The following is a 17,312-nucleotide window of genomic DNA, read 5'->3' as shown; positions in this document are numbered from 1 at the left end:
AAATCTTCACAAAATAGCAACAAATAAAAAATGAGGAAGAGAAGCACAGAAGTTTCAGACAAGGGGTATTTATCAAATGCTGGCTGAGGAGCCAATCCCATTTTGTATGTTAAAATGCTTTCTTCCAAGCTCTGGGTATTTAGGGTTTGTGGAGAGTGGCTACAATCCTCTTGCTTTGGAGAAGTGGGATTAGTTTTGACATCTCAGGATTAAGGTTAGTTTCATCAATAGGTTACCACATTCTGTTATCACGCCTCAGCAATACTACATCTGATCTGCCAACCTTCCTGTGCTGCTGTGGAGAATTTCCACAGGGGTCTGTTCTAAGACAGAGACAACTCACTCTTAACCTTTACTTTCCTCCGAGAAAAACAGAAAGAGCTCTATGTATCTCTGAGAATTTCAGACTGATTGCCAAGGCAGCCTTTCAGTTGAGCAGCACAGCATCCATAACCTTTGTAAGTGACCCGGAAGTTTTCCCAAGAGGTTGAATCTGTTTCCTCATCTCTTGGCTATGAATTGGTGTGAGAGTTCCATTGGTCAATATGAGGTGGTAGAAGTGAGGAGCCTTGGTCTCAAGAGGACATTAACAAACTCAAAATGGCTTGTTGTAGAAGGAAAGGTCGAATGGAGCCAGAGGAAGGTTTAGCAGTAGAAGGCGCACTGGTTCCCAGTAGACCCACAGTTGACCACAATCACGGACTAGCCAAGATTAAAACTTTCTTCCAGGTTTAACTCAAACGCCAGAGAACGGAGAGCTAAATGAATAATTTAGGATTTTAAGGTACTTTGGTTTGGAAAATCTGTTATATAGCAACCACTAAGGATTCTAAGCCTCTACTGTATTCCTCAGATCATGTTGCCTGGTTTCCAGCATCATTAAAAGTATTAGCATACTATTAGCATAGTATTCCAAATATGCTAGGCTATTTGGAAACAATTGTATAGGGTAACAGCATTTTGTTTCTAACAGTAGCATAATAAATTGCTCCAAGTTGTCAGAGCAACACCTGGCTTCAATGACATTTGGGTGAAAGTCAGAGACTGACTGTACAGGTAAAACTGTAGCACATTTTCACCAGTTAGGAAAGTGGAAATCTAGGAGTAGATCTTAGATATGACACCAATTTATCTATATCTAAATGAGAGCACGTGAGAACATTGGATGCCCATATAAATGATAAGTAGGTTCCCTGATTAGATTTGACCAGGAAGATCAATCTTTACCCCTCAGTGTGCCTGATTGTGTTCTTGTCCCTGTGTCTACCGGGTGGTGCATATCTTTATAAAGCACTTTAATGGATATTATACCTTTAGATCTACCCCATAAAACAGAAGGCAAGAGATTCTTGTAGGTATATTGCTTGTATACATGAGAGCAGGGCCCAGAAAAGGCACAAGCTGCTTAGTATTTCATTTACAACTTACTTCTTGGAAGTTAGAAACACAGTGCCTTCTGCAAAATCTTATATTGGTTTGTGGGAAGATATAGTGATGTGTGCTGCTGAAGACAGATAAGGCTGGAATTCCCTCAAGAACATAATGCACTTCAGCAGTCTTCTAACTGGACTCATGGTGCCTTACTCTCCATTGAGAAAAACCAGGGGTTAAGTGCTAAGGGCACATTTCACTGAAGAAGGAGGGACTCAAAGAATATGATTCAGGTGAAAGGCAGCACATTTCTCCATGGCAGTGTTCAGAGGAGATGCTTGGGAGATGGCAGAAATCTCCAGAAGTCCTCTTAGCTGGGATGCCCTTAGACTGGGATGCTCAGACTGAGGCTTGAGGCATCAGTTTATTTAAGTAGAGAAAGATACAAAGAAAAGGCAGCTATTAAAGACAGGGATCAAGCTCATGTGACCTACCACATGAATAACCAGAGACTGATTCAGCTGAGGGATTCTGGGAGGCAGCACAAAACCCGTCAAGGGAGGTGGAGCTCTCTATTTATCCATCCTCACTCATCTTTTCCTGGTCTCCCTCTGAAGGCATGGGATTGTTCATGAATATAAATACATTTCCGAAAATTTTATTCCTTTCCTCTTATATTCACCATATTTGCAATGGGACCTGGATTATAATAAAGCTTAGTTTTTTTTTGTTTTTTTGTTTTTTTTTGTTTGTTTGGTTTTTTTTCCAGAGTCAACTGACTTGGATTCTTAGGGGCTCAGAGACTGAATGGTCAGGCAGAGAGCCTGCCTGGGTTGACCCAGACCCTCTGTAGAGATGGTATAGTTGTCAAGCTTGGTCTTCCTGTGGGACCCCTAAGAGTGGGAGCGGGAGCTCTCTTTGACTCTATTGCCTGTCTTTGGGACTCCTTCCTCTTACTGGGTTGCCTCTTCTAGCTTAAACACAAGAGGGGGTGCTTAGTGTTGGTTTGACAACTTGATATGTCATGGCTGGTTGATATCTGTGGGAGGCCTGCACTTTTCTGAAGAGAAAGAGAGGAGTAATGGGGGCAGGGAAGGAGGAGGGACTGGGAGATGAGGGAGGAGAAACTGAAGTTGAAATGTAAAACAGATAGATTAATTAACAAATTAAAAAGGAAGCATACTGCTGTTTTACAGCAAGTGAATGAAAGGTAAGTTCCCCAGGGCCTTCCGGGACCCATCATTCACCCTTTCTAGCTTCTCGAGGAGTCTCTTGGAATTTTCTGGCTTGCTGAAGGTATAACCCTGGAATGTATTTGCAAGCACTTCTGGAGTAATGTACATCTTGTTTGAATCATAACTTATCATTTACTATTGGAGATATCTTGTTCAGATAAAGTTAATGTTTTCATTAGTGACAGGGGTCTAGCAATACCAAGTCTGCAGTTGTAATAGTTATGTGTCACCATAGGCAAAACACTAGACACAGAGCCCATCCTGGGCCTAAAGGTAACAGAATGTGCTTTATCTTCTTCTCTTTATTATCAGCACAAGCATCAACTTGCTAACCAGTCAGTGCTACAACGCTAGGGAAAGCTAGTTAAAGCATATTTGAGAAATAAAAGGAGAGAAATAAAAATGGGGCAGAAAAAGAGAAGCGGGTAACTACGAAGAGAGTGATTGACATTAGGCACTCTGGGAGACAAAAATGCTCATAGAATATGTATTTTAGAGAGAGAGGGAGGGAGGGAGGAAGGGAGGGAGGAGAGAGAGAGAGAGAGAGAGAGAGAGAGAGAGAGAGAGAGAGAGAGAGAGAGAGAACAGGGGTCTGAAGAGATGACCCAGTGGTTAATAGCATTGGGTGTTCTTCCAGAGAATTTGGAATCTATTTCCCACTTCCCTATTAGGGCTCACAACCACCAGTAATTCTAGATCCAGGGGATCCAATATGCTCATCTGCCCAATGTGGGCACCAGTCAAACACATGATATGTAGACATTCATGCAGACAAAACACACATCCACATAAAATAAATAATTTTAAGGAGGGATGACAAAAGAAAATGTGCTGGAGCTCCAGAAGAAAGCCTTCTACTAAGAGGACAAAGGTGGCGGGGGAACCTCTGATTTTGTGTAGGATGGTTCTTTTCCACCTGCATGGAGGGAGAAGAAGTGTTCTGTCCCTAATGCATTTCTTGGGTAGTTATATCATCTAGAGAAGATTCATCCCTGGGACATCCATTCCTCATTAGCCAGAAGTAGCTGACTGCGTGAGAGCCATGCTTGGACAAATGCATTTGTCAAAGCAAATATGCTGCCCAGAGCATTATGTGGCAGTCTCAAAGCAAACTGCCGGCACTTCACTTTCTGTGAAAACCCACTCACTTCGGCTGAGAACAGATGGAGCTTGGAACATTCTGCTCAGCCTGAATATTGACCCCCTCTGTCAGTTCTGACATATGCGGTACATAATCACCTCTCCTGTCTTTTAGCACCCTTTGTGCAGCCATGATTTTAAGAAATAGATGTGCTCTTGGTGTTCCTTTGGAAGGGAGTAAAATCCTGCAAGAGCTTTCTGACAAGGACAAGCTTATCATTGCTTCTTCACTGTTCTCATCAAACCTTCGGAGAGACTCATGAGTAAAGTTGTCCGACCACCACCATCAACCAGGATACATGTGCTTGCATTGATGCTATGAGTCATGCAGGAAAGTAGTGATGGAGGAAAAGATGATAAGAGATAATGGAGAGATGGGAGAGAGGTGCAGGTAGTGGCAGCCTTTGTGCTGACAGGTCAGTGGTGATGGGGGTGATTTTGATGTGTATATAACACACACACACACACACACTCACACACACACACACACATATACACACACACACACACACACACATATATATATACACACACACACACACACACACACACTCACACTGTATAAAGATGATGATGAAGGTGGAGAGGATAGATATGCCAGTCAAAATAATGATACAGGAAGTAGAAAAGGTAACAGTACTGTTAGGTGAGGTGGTGCTGAGATAGAATTTATGATGTATGAAGGCGCCGCAGTGGCAAATGAGTGGTTATAAGAGAATTCAGGACAGCTTCTCTCATAAGAACTCGTCTACAAATGTTCAAAACAGGATGAGCCATAAAAGGCCAAAGGAAATAAAGATATATGCTAGGTGTTCACTAACTGAAGAATGGGTAAATGAATGCAGTATATCCCCATAATAAAATATTATTTGGCCAAACAAAGAAATAGAATACTGAGACATGCTACCATACAGATGAACAATGAAAACGTCATACAAAGTGAAAGAAGCCAGTCACAAGAACTCACTTTACCCATCCTTCTATGAAATGTTTGGAGAAGACAAATAGAAACAGCTGGCAAATTACTAAAGTAGTCGTTGTTTCAAGTTGGAAAAAGTAACTACTTATAAATGTGGGATTTGGGGGAGAGAGAAAGATGTTCTAAGATCAGATTCTACACCATTGTGAATGTATAAAATGATTACCTTGCATAATTAAATGTCTTCCCTGGACCCATAACAAAACCCTGGGCTTCATGCGTGCTATGTAGGTAGGTGTTCTACCATTACGCTGACTTTTAGGTAAGTGGGTGGATGAAGACAGGTGTGGGTAGTTGTGTAATGATGAAGAGCTGAATTTTAGTTGATGGCAATGCTGCGGAAGGGGAGGGAAACACTAGTTAACAATGCTTGGAATACCTACATTTACACAGAGCCAAGACTACAGTACCTAACATTCTTTTTCCCCCTTTGAAAAATTTTTTTCTATGCATGCTAGAAAACTATGTATCACGCAGTTAACACCGAATTCACACACAGGTATTTCTAGAATGGGTTATAAGAACCAAGCCAAGGTGTCCATTGCCACTGGGACTGTGTTGAAATGGAACACCTTTGGTTTTCTACCCAGTCTATACAACTTAGGAACAACTGAACAGAGTATGCAGACTTTGTTTTCTGGTGTGAGTGTAACATCAGACAGAAGTCAGTGGCTGGGATCTATAATTTTTAATAATTTTAAACTAGCTACAAAATGTCAAATCACTTCACAAACCAACAGAGGAGACAGGAGGGATTTAATATACATGCTGTAATGATATTTATCTCACAGTTTATCTATATTTCATTCATTTATATAATTTTTTAAAGGTTTCTTTATCAGCTACTAAACATCTCAGCAATTTGGTGTGCATAGCTCTAGAGTAAGCAACAAAGAATTGTACCGGTGACAAACCACAGGGAAATGGTGATCAAGAGCTGGACTTAGAAGATCTTCACGTTTTCCACAGAGCAAGAGTATTGTCTCCAAAACACGGCTTTCCAAAGCATTCGACAAACCCTATATTACATCCATTTCACATAGTTTCAGCCAAACATATATTTTGCTAGAAATGATAAATGGTGTGTTAAGTCCATTTTGTGTGTGTGAGAGAGAAAAAAGAAAAAGGGATGTTATGATCAGTAAGTCTGTATGTTGACAGAAAGGTGACACAGCTGCAGGTTTTGCTGGTATGACTTAATCTTGACAGTGTCCCAATACTGAGCATGCGTAGTTGTTGCTTTGTTATTGTTGCTGTTGTGTGTGTTTTCTTGTCAGTATGCTACTGTCATGGAAAGTTTTTGTTTAAGTAGGAATCTAAAAGGCTAGTTAGTTCTCATGCATAAATGCATAAATCACATCACTTTTAGTGCAATGCCTGTTATGTAATTTCACATTGTCTAATTATGAAGTCATAAAGACAAAGAATAGCCATGAGGAACCAAAGACAGCACATTTGGAGAGATTCAGAGCCTGACACCCTAAGAAAGGACAGTGGCAGTAGCTCTGTGGAATGTCACAGTTTTACAAGAACAATACTGTGTATTGAGAAAATCAACAGCACATTGAGCATTCCTAAATTGTTGTCATTCAGCAAACGCCACTGAGAAAAGAAAAAAAAAATGAGACCCAAGACATCTTAAGTTGGGAATTAGAGCCACCAGATGACCACTATGTACAACCTTTGGAAAGAAAGAGAGCCAGAGAAAACAAAAGACACATGGTATCATTAGGAAGCTGACAGACTACACAAGACATTTACAATGGGGTGACTGACTCTGTGTGTGCGTGTATGTGTGTGTGTGTGTGTACGAGTGTATGTGTGTGTATGTGTGTGTGTGTGCAAGACCTACTAGGTAATACCATGAGAGAAGCATGAAGGAGCTCTCTTGTCCAACAACATTCGGAGAGAGCACAGCAAAGGGCAAATTTAACCACTTCCCAGCATCTTTGTTGCACGTTGGTTGGCTTCATCAATTCTGGTTTTGTTGGAATCAGCCTAAAAAAGAGGAGAAAAGAGAGGTCTTAGATGAGTCCTTAGATTACCAAAAGTCATATTCATCCTTAGGGTCCATTCAAGTTCTTCTGTGAAACCACACATTCAGATTTATCACTCCCCCCCCACGCCCCAGGACCATTGGCCTTAAGTATACAGGGTCACAAAAACTTGAGTTGAAGTCTCCATGGTTTTATTCACTGGACAGCATCTGCTGTTTGAGGATAGGATTCTATAATTTATCTTTCTATGCTGGAAAGGTACTCAAAGGCTAGACCGTTAAGCCCTAGGAAATGAACTGCTCCTATGACCATGGAGAAAGGTAAGGCAAGCAAGTAGAGGCTATTGCTCTTTCCTGTCACAAGAGGGAATGTCATTTGTAAGTCTATAGCCTGGGCAGAGGAGAAAGCCACCAGGTGGTCCAGGGAAGCAGAGTCTGTTTTCTAATGCTCTGCTCCTACTCACTGATCATAAGCTATGCATTTACTTTTCCACTTTAAAAATCTCCTGGGTAGGGTATTCTATATTCAATTTGAATTTATAATTTCCTAGTACACTACAGTCATGTTCAAACAGAGAACTGGAAAGTTTAACATATTTCTGGATTATTTACAACCAAATTATCTGGCTATGGTTCTCAACCATCTGTTTGGTTTGTCAAGAGTTGGCATCAATATGAGTATTTACTTTAAAAGAGAGAACATTGCTTTGTCCTGATTATTCAGACGGATAGACACATATTTTTGACCCCCAGTCTCCTCATTTGGAAAATGGATAATACCTCCAATTTTACTTGGTTCAAAGATCCTTCTACTGTAACTACAAATTGTGTAAGAAATAATCATACTTTGTTGAAAAGAAAAAAGCTAGCTCAGGCCAATTAGACATGCTCCTATAGACTGAACTGTGCCATTTCTAGACTGAGCTCAGAGAAACTGAAATGAGAAAATAATCCATTTTAAAACAAATATCATTTCTGAAGGCGACTGTCTGGCTTATTAATGCACTGTCTGGCCTTTACCAGGTAACTTGGGGAATATTTCAGTAGAGCAGAGGCTATTCTTGGGCTAGTCTCAAAGGACTGGGTGGAACTGGGACACCTTTGTTCAGTGGATGCCTGATCCTTCCTCTCATGTTTTCTGAAGCACATTCAAATTCCAGACCCATAATACATGGCACAACAGTACCGCATACTTTTTATGTGGTATATAAAAGAAATAACACCTTTTAGAAAACAAAACAAAACCTGACAGAATCTCCCTTCAGATATGTCCCTTGGAAAATGCCTCTGTCTGCATTCATCCTGTTTTCCCTTAATGGGAGCTACCCCATTCTAGGATTCCTGTTTGATTTTAGAGAATCCTAAGATTGTTGACATTTCCAAGATATGCTTCATAATTTCCCTTTGTGGAAAGGCCAGTGTCCATCACAGAGCTCAGACATTGTTAGAAGGGGGTACTCACTACATTGAGCTCTTAGCTTCTGGCAGGTGCTGCACTGGCTCAGATCAGATATCTAAAACCGTGTGTATGTCTTAGCCAGCATGTTCAGATTCCAGAGTTAAGCTCATCCCCCATTTTCCAGTTCATAGAATTGGTGAACTGCAAATCCCCTTTTAGAAGGCGGAGCCTTATTTTTCCCTGCTCTCCACTGACAGAAGGCCTAGAGGACCACCTGGCTGTATCTCAACACACTTTCTTCCACCAAACTTTACTTTGAATGTGTTCATTATTTCGTGATCCCTGGTTTGTATGAAGCTTTGGATGGAAACTTACTTCATTTTCTAGAAGAACAATTTGCTTGTAACATTGAAAGATTGTACATATAAACACACATTATCAAAAACACAAATCAATGTCCTAAAAATCCACAAGATTATATAAAAACTCTTATTGTTTTGAACTCCCCAGGATTCACTATCAACTCAAATGATGAAGAGAGAAGATCATAGAGGGGCCAGGAGAGAAGAAAATTCTCTTTGTTTTGCCCACTGTCTGGTTTTAACCCTATACATACTGAGACTTCTGTTATAATTATCAAAGACTAGAACTTCCTTGAGAAAGAGGAAATACTGTAGTTCAGTAACATGCTCAGCTAGACTAAAACGGGCTGTTTAAATTGTGCTTAGATTGTGATTTTATGTATGGGAATTCTATTTCAAATATTTGCCAAGCTATATTAATTACTGAAAGGCAGTTCTACCTCTTCCATTCTGCCTCGGTGACTCAGCAGTCTAGGGTTGGTGTAAAACCAGAGCAGTGGTTTCCCATCAACTTGTCTGGCATTTCCTTAGCCTTCTATCTCTGTGCACACCTTTGTTGGTAATGAACAGCTAAATACTGAAAGTTCTCACCGTTCTAGAGAACTACACCAGCAGAGGCATCAGAAGGTGGCTTCTGCTGCCTTTACAGGAGGGATAAATAGTTCTTTTCCAAGCCAGTTACTCAAAGCTTTGACCCTTTATTTTATTTAGTAGGAAAATCTCTTCTCTGGAACCCTGCTTGGCTTTGTTGAGTTATCTGCTTGCTTCTGAGTCAATTTTGTCCAGTGATTGAAAGCACACACTTTCTGTTTTCTCAGTTTGTTTCCCTGCTGGAAAACAGCTGAGCAATTATTTTTATGTTCACTGTTCCTTTGGAGCTATAATGGCTTAGGTCAGATTGACTTGGTTCCAACACTTTTTGAACCTTTCAGCATAGTTCTAAAATCCATTGGCTCTCACAGCATTAAAAGCTTTATGATAGCAAAAGCTGCTTAACCATGACAAGCATGTTGTAACCTGCAAACATAAGCAAAACACAAGCAATTTTTCTAGCCAGCTCTGACATATGTGTAGATCAATACTGATCAGGCAAAATGTTATGTGGTCACATATTGCTTATCTGGAGAACATATGACACCATACTGTCTATTTGTCTCTCCACTGTACTGAAGAATGCTTGAGGATCAAGAAACTATTGCTTAGCTTTGTGATTTAAAAGATCTAAAAATTAACTCACTCTGTTCTTGGCAACAGAAAAAATATGAAGAGGCTCAAGATCTCAGATTAAGAACTCGAGTGTCTCCCAGAGACTAAGCACACAGCAAAAGAGTAGCCAGACACATATTACACGCATAAATAAAATCCTTATTCAAACCTTAATACCTCCATCTCTCCCATCTGGCATTTGGACAGGTAAAAGGATTATAATTAATTTTCAACATGCTCTTGGTGATGAGTATGTAAGGAAAGAATTAGTGTCTGATGTGTATAGTGAACTGTTTCATAGTTTTTGTGCCCTGATATGAATTTCTTGACAGTGAGAATATAATCTGTGTCATTTTCATGTGTTCTAAGTGACTAGCATATGCCCGGCATGGGAGAGATAAAGAAATATCAACTTCACGCAATCGTATGCTCTGGGGAAAAAGTTATAACTCACTGGTGGAATACTTTTCTAGCAAACCCACAACCTTGTGCTCAATACCCAGCACCCATAATACATCGAAACCCAAGCTACATTCTAATCTTCATTCCATGAGATCTTGAAGCTCATGCTTTTGTCTTGAAATATTAAGGGCAGAATATGCAGGAACTAGTTTTCCTGGATGGAGCATCTCCTTCCTAGTGGCACTCCGTGGTCAGCAGCCGAGAGCTGTAGACTCACCTTCTCCATGATCCTGTCAATCTGGCGATTCTGGGTGTCGATCTCGTTGCCCATGTCTAGGGCCATATGACGGAGGTTTCCGATGATGCCGCTCACCTGCTCCAGGTTCTCATCCATTTCATTTTCCCGGGCATCGTTTGTTACCCTGGGAGCCAAAGAACAGTTTTGGAAGACAGGGTGAGAAGAAAGCTGTTACTAAGGAGCAGAGCACGAGGGAGGTATGCACATGTGTAGGAGCAGTCCTAATTAGTATTCAGTATTCCGACACATCTTAACATCTGCCAGTTTCAAGGGTGATTTTAAAATTAATGTTCTGAGCTCAAAGTGTAGTTTAAATTTGTGTATTATACAAATACTGTACTTGGGAGACTTGATTCTCTCTGTATCTTTTTCCAATAGGTTTGGCTATGAAGCCAAGGCCGGCTGAGGTCTTGATTCACCCTCCTCATCTTGCTCAGTATTAGTTTCACAAGTTTGCACTTCTGCATCCGTTTTGAATTTATAGTTTATATTAAATAACACCGATTTATAATTTCTAAAATTATATTATTTCCTTCTTATTTAGTTATTTTACTTATTCAGTTATTTTATTTAGTGTGTGTGTGTGTGTGTGTGTGTGTGTGTGTGTGTGTGTGTGTTCATGTGTGAATCCTGGTTTCTACCATGGTATTCATGTGAAGATCAGAGGTCAGCCAGAGATAAGTTGTTGCTCTCTACCATGTCTACCAGGGTGTCTTGCTCATTGCTATACATGTCATGGATGGGCTTTCAGGATTACTCCTACTCACTTCCCATGTCATCACATCTGGCATTAACATGGTTTTTGGGCATATGAATTCACCTGAGCGATGAGTGTTTTACCACTGAGACGTTTCTGAGCCACTCCATACCCTAATTTACCCTTGGGAATATAAAATCATCTATTTTGAGGAACTCTAGGCAAGAGGACTGAGGCTGAATTATATAGAGACTATGATTTATTTTTGCTGTGATTTGCTTTGTTTTCTGAAACATAGACTTCCAAGATTCAACTTGTGGATGAGCCAAAAAAAAAAAAAAAAAAAAAAAAAAAAAAAAAAAAAAAAAATGTCGGGTAGTAAGGCTCAATGATCATTACTCTCCTGCCTTGGGATCTGCAGCAGTGTAGACAGCAGTTAAAAACTGTCTGCCTCTTGATTTTGAGAACTCCTAGAAGATTTAAATAAACTGCTTTCCCCCAGGTGATTCTTATACACACACATGTTGACGTCACCAGTTTGGTAGGGGCATTGAAATACATGCTGTTGGAGCAGAAATATATATATCTGGTGGTTTCAGTTGAATGAGTAGGAATGGGAGGGCAGGAGCTGGCTCACAAAGCACTTTACCACGTTTCCAAAGGCCAACTTGAAGGTTAAGAAGGCACTCTATTGCAAACAGCAGGCATCTTACTGCAAATAGAAAGCACTTATTACAGAATTTTCCTAGTAGTTACAGTAATGAGCTAAAAACTGAAGGTTTTAGCTTCTCTTCCCATGGCAACTCCCAAAGTACACGGGCATAGCAAATTATAACTTTCTACTTCTGTTCGTTTTGTTTTGCTTGCAAGCTTGTCTCCTTACATAGCTCAAGCAGGCTTTGAGTGCTGGGATTAGAATCTTGTACCACTATGCCTGGCTCTACACACACACACACACACACACACACACACACACACACACACACACACACACGTATGTATGTATCAGCCTAAGCCAGAGCAAATGTAAAGATTAAGAGAGAACTCCTAGCATATACATTCCATATTTGAATGTTCATCAACAATGAACAAGTCCCTGTAGCTCAAACATTTCCATCCCTGAAGCACAGTGGAATCACATGAGCTTTACAAATCATAGATACTTGTATTGGCTGGTTTTGTGTCAACTTGACGCAGGCTGGCGTTATAACAGAGAAAGGAGCTTCAGTTGAGGAAATGCCTCCATGAGATCAAACTGAAAGGCATTTTCTAAACTAGTGATCAAGAGGGGAAGGGCCCAGCCCATTGTGGGTGGAGCCATCCCTGGGCTGGTAGACCTGGGTTCTATAAGAAAGCAGGCTGAGCAAGCCAGGGGAAGGAAGTAAGCTGGTAAGTAACATCCCTCCATGGCCTCTGCATCAGCTCCTGCTTCCTGACCTGCTTGAGTTCCAGTCCTGACTTCCTTTGGTGATGAACAGCAATGTGGAAGTGTGAGCTGAATAAACCCTTTCCTCCCCAACTTGCTTCTTGGCCATGATGTTTGTGCAGGAATAGAAACCCTGACTAGGACAAATTGGTACCAGCAGAGTGGGTTATTACTGTGACAACCTGACCACATTTTGGGGAGGACTGTGGAAGGACTTTGGAACTTTTGAGCTAGAAGAGCCACTGGGATGTTAAGAGCTCTATGGAATATTTTGTTGGAGCTTGGAAGATAATGTTGAGAACAGTGCAGAAGATGGAGGCCTGGCTTGTAAAATTTCAGAGGGAAAAATTTAAAGACTCTTGTCAGAGCTGTTGCTGTTTTGATTGTAAAGATTCTGTGGTTTTGGTTACTTGGGGCTGAAGAATGAGCTGTGATTAACAAGATACCAGAACTTGTAAATCAAAACCTTTGCATTACTGGGAATTGATACTGGTCTGCTGGAGCTAAGAAATTAGTGGTGATTAAGAAAAGACTTGTATCATTAAGGTGAAATCTTCTGGGAACTGTTTTCTGAAAGCACAAAGACGCTGTGTTCCAGAGATAAGGTTGTATCACGTGCTGGACTTGGTAATGTGTAAGAGTTACCCAAGTGGTACTGGTTTTGAAGGAATGAAGGGATCATGGAGAGCAGCTGAGGCTCAGCACTGTGAGAGGCCATGGAAGGCCATTGGTGAAGGTGCAGCCTCAGTTGCAATTAGTGCCCCAGGACTGACAGTAGTGTTTTAGAGATGCCAGTACCATGAGATGACCACCAAGAACAGCAGCGGCAGTGGAGAACAGGCAGCTGGAGCCTAGAAGACAAGGTGTGTGCTACAAAGGGCAGAGCTGGAGAAGTGACCCAAGCCCTTCAAGGAGCCCAGAAGTTTGTAAGTAGATTCCCAGACATTGGATGATTAGAGATTAATTTGCTTTTGATTGTGACTGTGCCCACATATTTTTCCCTCTTAAAGGAAGAAGTGGAGCCCACAGTTTAGAAACTTTAAATTGTAGAAGGCTTTGATTTTTGAAAGAGACTGTATATTTTAAAGGGATTGCAATTTTAATATGTAAGAATTTGTAAAGACTGTGGGACTCTTAAAGTTATTCCGATCTTGGGAATGAATAAGTAAGGGTTGAGGTTTAATAGTGTTGTGTTTGTGTGTCTAGTTAACAAGGGGTCAATCATACTGGCTGGTTTTGTGTTAGCATGACACAGGCTGGAGTTACAACAGAGAAAGGAGCTTCAGTTGAGGAAATGCTTCTATGAGATTCAGCTGTAAGGCATTTTCTCAACTAGTGATCAAGGAGGGTTAAGGGGGGGCAGCCCATTGTGGGTGGTGCCATCCCTAGACTGGTAGACCTGGGTTCTATATGAAAGCAAGTTGAGCAAGCCATGGGGAAGCAAGCCAGTAAGCAACATCCCTCTATGGCCTCTGCATCAGCTCCTGCTTCCTGACCTGCTTGGGTTCCAGTCCTGACTTCCTCTGGTGATAAACAGCAATGTGAAAGTATAAGCTGAATAAACCCTTTCCTCCCCAACTTGCTTCTTGGTCATGTTTGTGTAGGAATAGAAACCCTGACTAAGACAATGTTCATGTCTAGTGTCAAGGGATTTGGATTCAATTGCTTGGACTGAGGATTGGCACTGGTCCCTCTGTTTTGCCTTCTTTCCTTTCTTCCTGCTTCCCTCCTTTTTTTCTTTTTTGTATCTCCCACAGGCAATGCTTAAACTACCACTGGCTTACAAATTATTGAGTTTCCTCAGAAGCAGGTGAGGACAAAATTAGAATTGTCCTTTGTAAGGCTTATCTAGGCCATCTATGACTTTTTAATCACATTTTGATCACAGCATTACTGATTGGCCAACAGCTAGAATAACTTAGGTGTATATAGTTATGAAGACAAATATTTTCACCTGTGCTGAGTTCTGGTTTAACTGTCCTTATCTGTGATTCTCAACTTTCCTCAAGCCACAATCTTTGAACACAGGTGTTCATGTATTAGTAAATGATTATGTTGCTACCTCATAAACACAATTTTATTACTGTTTTCAATGGTACTGTAATTATTTCTGGAGACGGAGGTTTGCTAAAGCAGTAATGACCCACAGGTTGAGAACTGCTAGTCTATATGTAGCCGTCTAAATTGTCTAGATTGATCTGGTTTACACTTCCTTTGGTAAACTTAAGCTGTTCTGTTTAAAACAAATTGGTGATTGTAGGAAATGAATTGGGGGCATGTCCAAAAATAGAATGACTTTAATCTGTCCTTTTTTGTAGAAAACATTTGGCTGTTTTTCTGCTTAGTGGTTTCCTCATTGATTGATTTATATAACTTGAGCTTTTAAAAATAGACATTTAAAATTTTTTTTGCTTCCAGATCTCAAACGAAGTGGTTATTGTGTATCACATTTTTTTCTCCCTTTCCCACTCCAATCATGTCCTTGACTCCCCTGCTGTGCCTTGAGAAGCTGACCTTTATTACATTACTACTGGCTTCTTGTGTGCTCTGACTTCCTGTGTGCTTTGGATAGTGACCTGAGAGAGACCATGGTCATGAACAGAGGGTTTAGGGCATTTGCTTCCCTTTCTCATTCCAGCCCACTCTAGCTCTGGCTGTATTTCCACCATAGAACCCTTTTGTTCTTGCGCCTATCTCCCGAGGAATGAGTGGTAACAGCTTTCTGCCACTGCTAGACTATAAAGGCTACATTACTCTTGCTGGTTAACAGGCCTCTGCAACAGTGCCTCTAATTCATTTTGCACCAGCTCTGGTTCTGGAAGTGTTCATGGGACTTGCTGTGCCTAAAGACACCCTGGCAAACAGTACATATGTCATAGTTTGGAAGGAAATTGTGTCTTGGATTTTGCCTGCTTGGCACCCTAACATTACCATCAAGAAACCTGAGCTGTTTGCTGAAAGACCTCATGAAGGTGGAAGTGCCTATACTAATAGCCCAGCCAACATCTGGACAAGAGAATGAAACTATCATAATCTAGTTGTAGCCCAATGAGGAAGCCCAGAAACTCCTTGCTGAAGAAAACAAAATAGTTCAGTGCTGGATATCCATCAACAGAGAACTGCAAAAATCTTACCTGCGGATGAAGCCACCACTGATGGCCATCTGCTCCCGTTCATCCACCACACGGGCAGGCTGGCTGGCCACTACTCCATCCTGATTATTGCCCCAGGCTTTTTTGTAAGCATCACTGGATTTAAGCCTATGCAAAAAATGGGGTGAGTGACAAAGCCCAGGGTGGAGTGGCAAGCTCACAGAAATGATCACTTCTTTAAGCAAAAAACTGAACCAAGCAAATGAGTTTTAAGTTGAGGCATTAGAGAAATACCGATATATCATAATCTGGACCCAAACAGTTGGCCAACACCACACCTCAGCTATTTAGCATTTTCTTTTCAATTGAGCAAATTGCAATGGTCAAGACTAATCTTTGTTTTGTTTTGTGCTTTAATTGGATTTAAGTTAAGGCTTAAGATAGCTGGAGAACATTTGGTTCTAATTCAGTGACATGATTATATTTTGAGACACAAAACACAGAAAAACATACTGGCAGACAGACACAAAACAAGGTTGCCAAGTAGAGGGTGTACATCACACCACAGTAACACAGAATCATGAAGAAAAACATACTTGACCAACTTTTAAACACACCATCATGCAATGATCTGTGCTTAATACCTTTTCCCCAGTGCATGTGTGTGTTACATTTTAATGTTTCTTGAAAGACACAAAGGATTGGTGGTTGACCAAGGGTGATGGTCTTTGGGTTGCCTCTAGAGTGGTTTGAAATTAATAATATATCGGTACTTCCAAACAGTCACCATACATCCAGGGTTGATGTACAAACCTTTGTCAACAGAGACAAAAAGTAAAAGAAGCATAGTGAAATGAATGCAGGAAAATAGAGAGAACAAGCCATCTATCACCAAAGAAGAACCCCACCCACACACCACCCTGTGTCTTCTTCATGCACCAGCTACAGGCATGAGTAGAAAGTGAAGCATTCTCATTTAAGCCAAACTACTCCAGAAGTTGACCATTCTCGAAATAGGCACTAGCAGGACAGTAATAGCCTTCGTGAGGATTTGAAACGCAGTTCAGTAGCTTCTTGGTTGGGTCAAAGGGTAGGGTAGTGTGTAAACAGGTTCCTACTTTAAACTATTCTGGGTTATGACAAGGGAGAGTGGTTTGGAACTAGTGTGGTCTCCATGGGCTACATTTCACTGACCTGCCTTGGAACAAAACTTAAAATCCAGGCATACCTGTTGTGCCCAATAGAAACATATAGAGCATACTGGTGGGTGTGTTGTCGTTTAAGGCAATCAAAGATGTTTCTAGGTTCTTTGCATAGTAGAAACCACATTCTATTGAGTCCAAGAACAACATATATCCCATTTCAGTATTCTAAGGCAAGAGTATATTCTTTTCCTCCACTTCTTTTTCTCACAATAGGGTCAAAGCCTTCTCTTAAACTGGCTTTAAACCTTGCAGACTGAGGACCAAGAAACCATGGTGACAAACTGGGAAATGCACCAATGGGATTTCAGCCGCTTCCACAATTTACCATCAGCCCTTTGAGAAGTCACAACTTACTGTACCATAGGGCCATGGGCCCACTCTTTGAATAGTACAAGGTCATCAAACAATTTTTCATAGTTCAGAGTTTGTCTCTCCATCCCTCCTCCCCATTCCCTCTCTTTTTGGTTACAAGAAGCTGTTTGGACTTTGTGATGTTTTCTGCTA

General features: G+C 40.9%; 1 protein-coding gene across 6 annotated transcripts in view; it reads right to left on the bottom strand.

The window, feature by feature from the left end:
- Positions 1 to 6,654: 6,654 nt before the first annotated feature.
- Positions 6,655 to 17,312, bottom strand: part of SNAP25 (synaptosome associated protein 25) — a gene marked incomplete at both ends in the record, with an annotated part of 29,789 nt that continues 19,131 nt past the window's right edge. For 2 of the 6 annotated variants that reach the window (XM_080931794.1, XM_080931793.1), the window contains 3 exons: positions 6,655 to 6,723; positions 10,368 to 10,512; positions 15,646 to 15,771. In XM_080931794.1, the coding sequence (XP_080787920.1) occupies positions 6,655 to 6,723; positions 10,368 to 10,512; positions 15,646 to 15,771 (340 nt within the window). The remainder of the gene's footprint in view (positions 6,724 to 10,367; positions 10,513 to 15,645; positions 15,772 to 17,312) is intronic. The other 4 variants (XM_080931797.1, XM_080931796.1, XM_080931795.1 and 1 more) reach the window with 3 other exon arrangements.

This window comes from Micromys minutus (genome assembly GCF_963924665.1).
Source record: "Micromys minutus genome assembly, chromosome: 17".
In the NCBI taxonomy this organism is placed as follows: Eukaryota; Metazoa; Chordata; class Mammalia; order Rodentia; family Muridae; genus Micromys; species Micromys minutus.
This window is presented reverse-complemented; position numbering and strand designations above follow the sequence as displayed.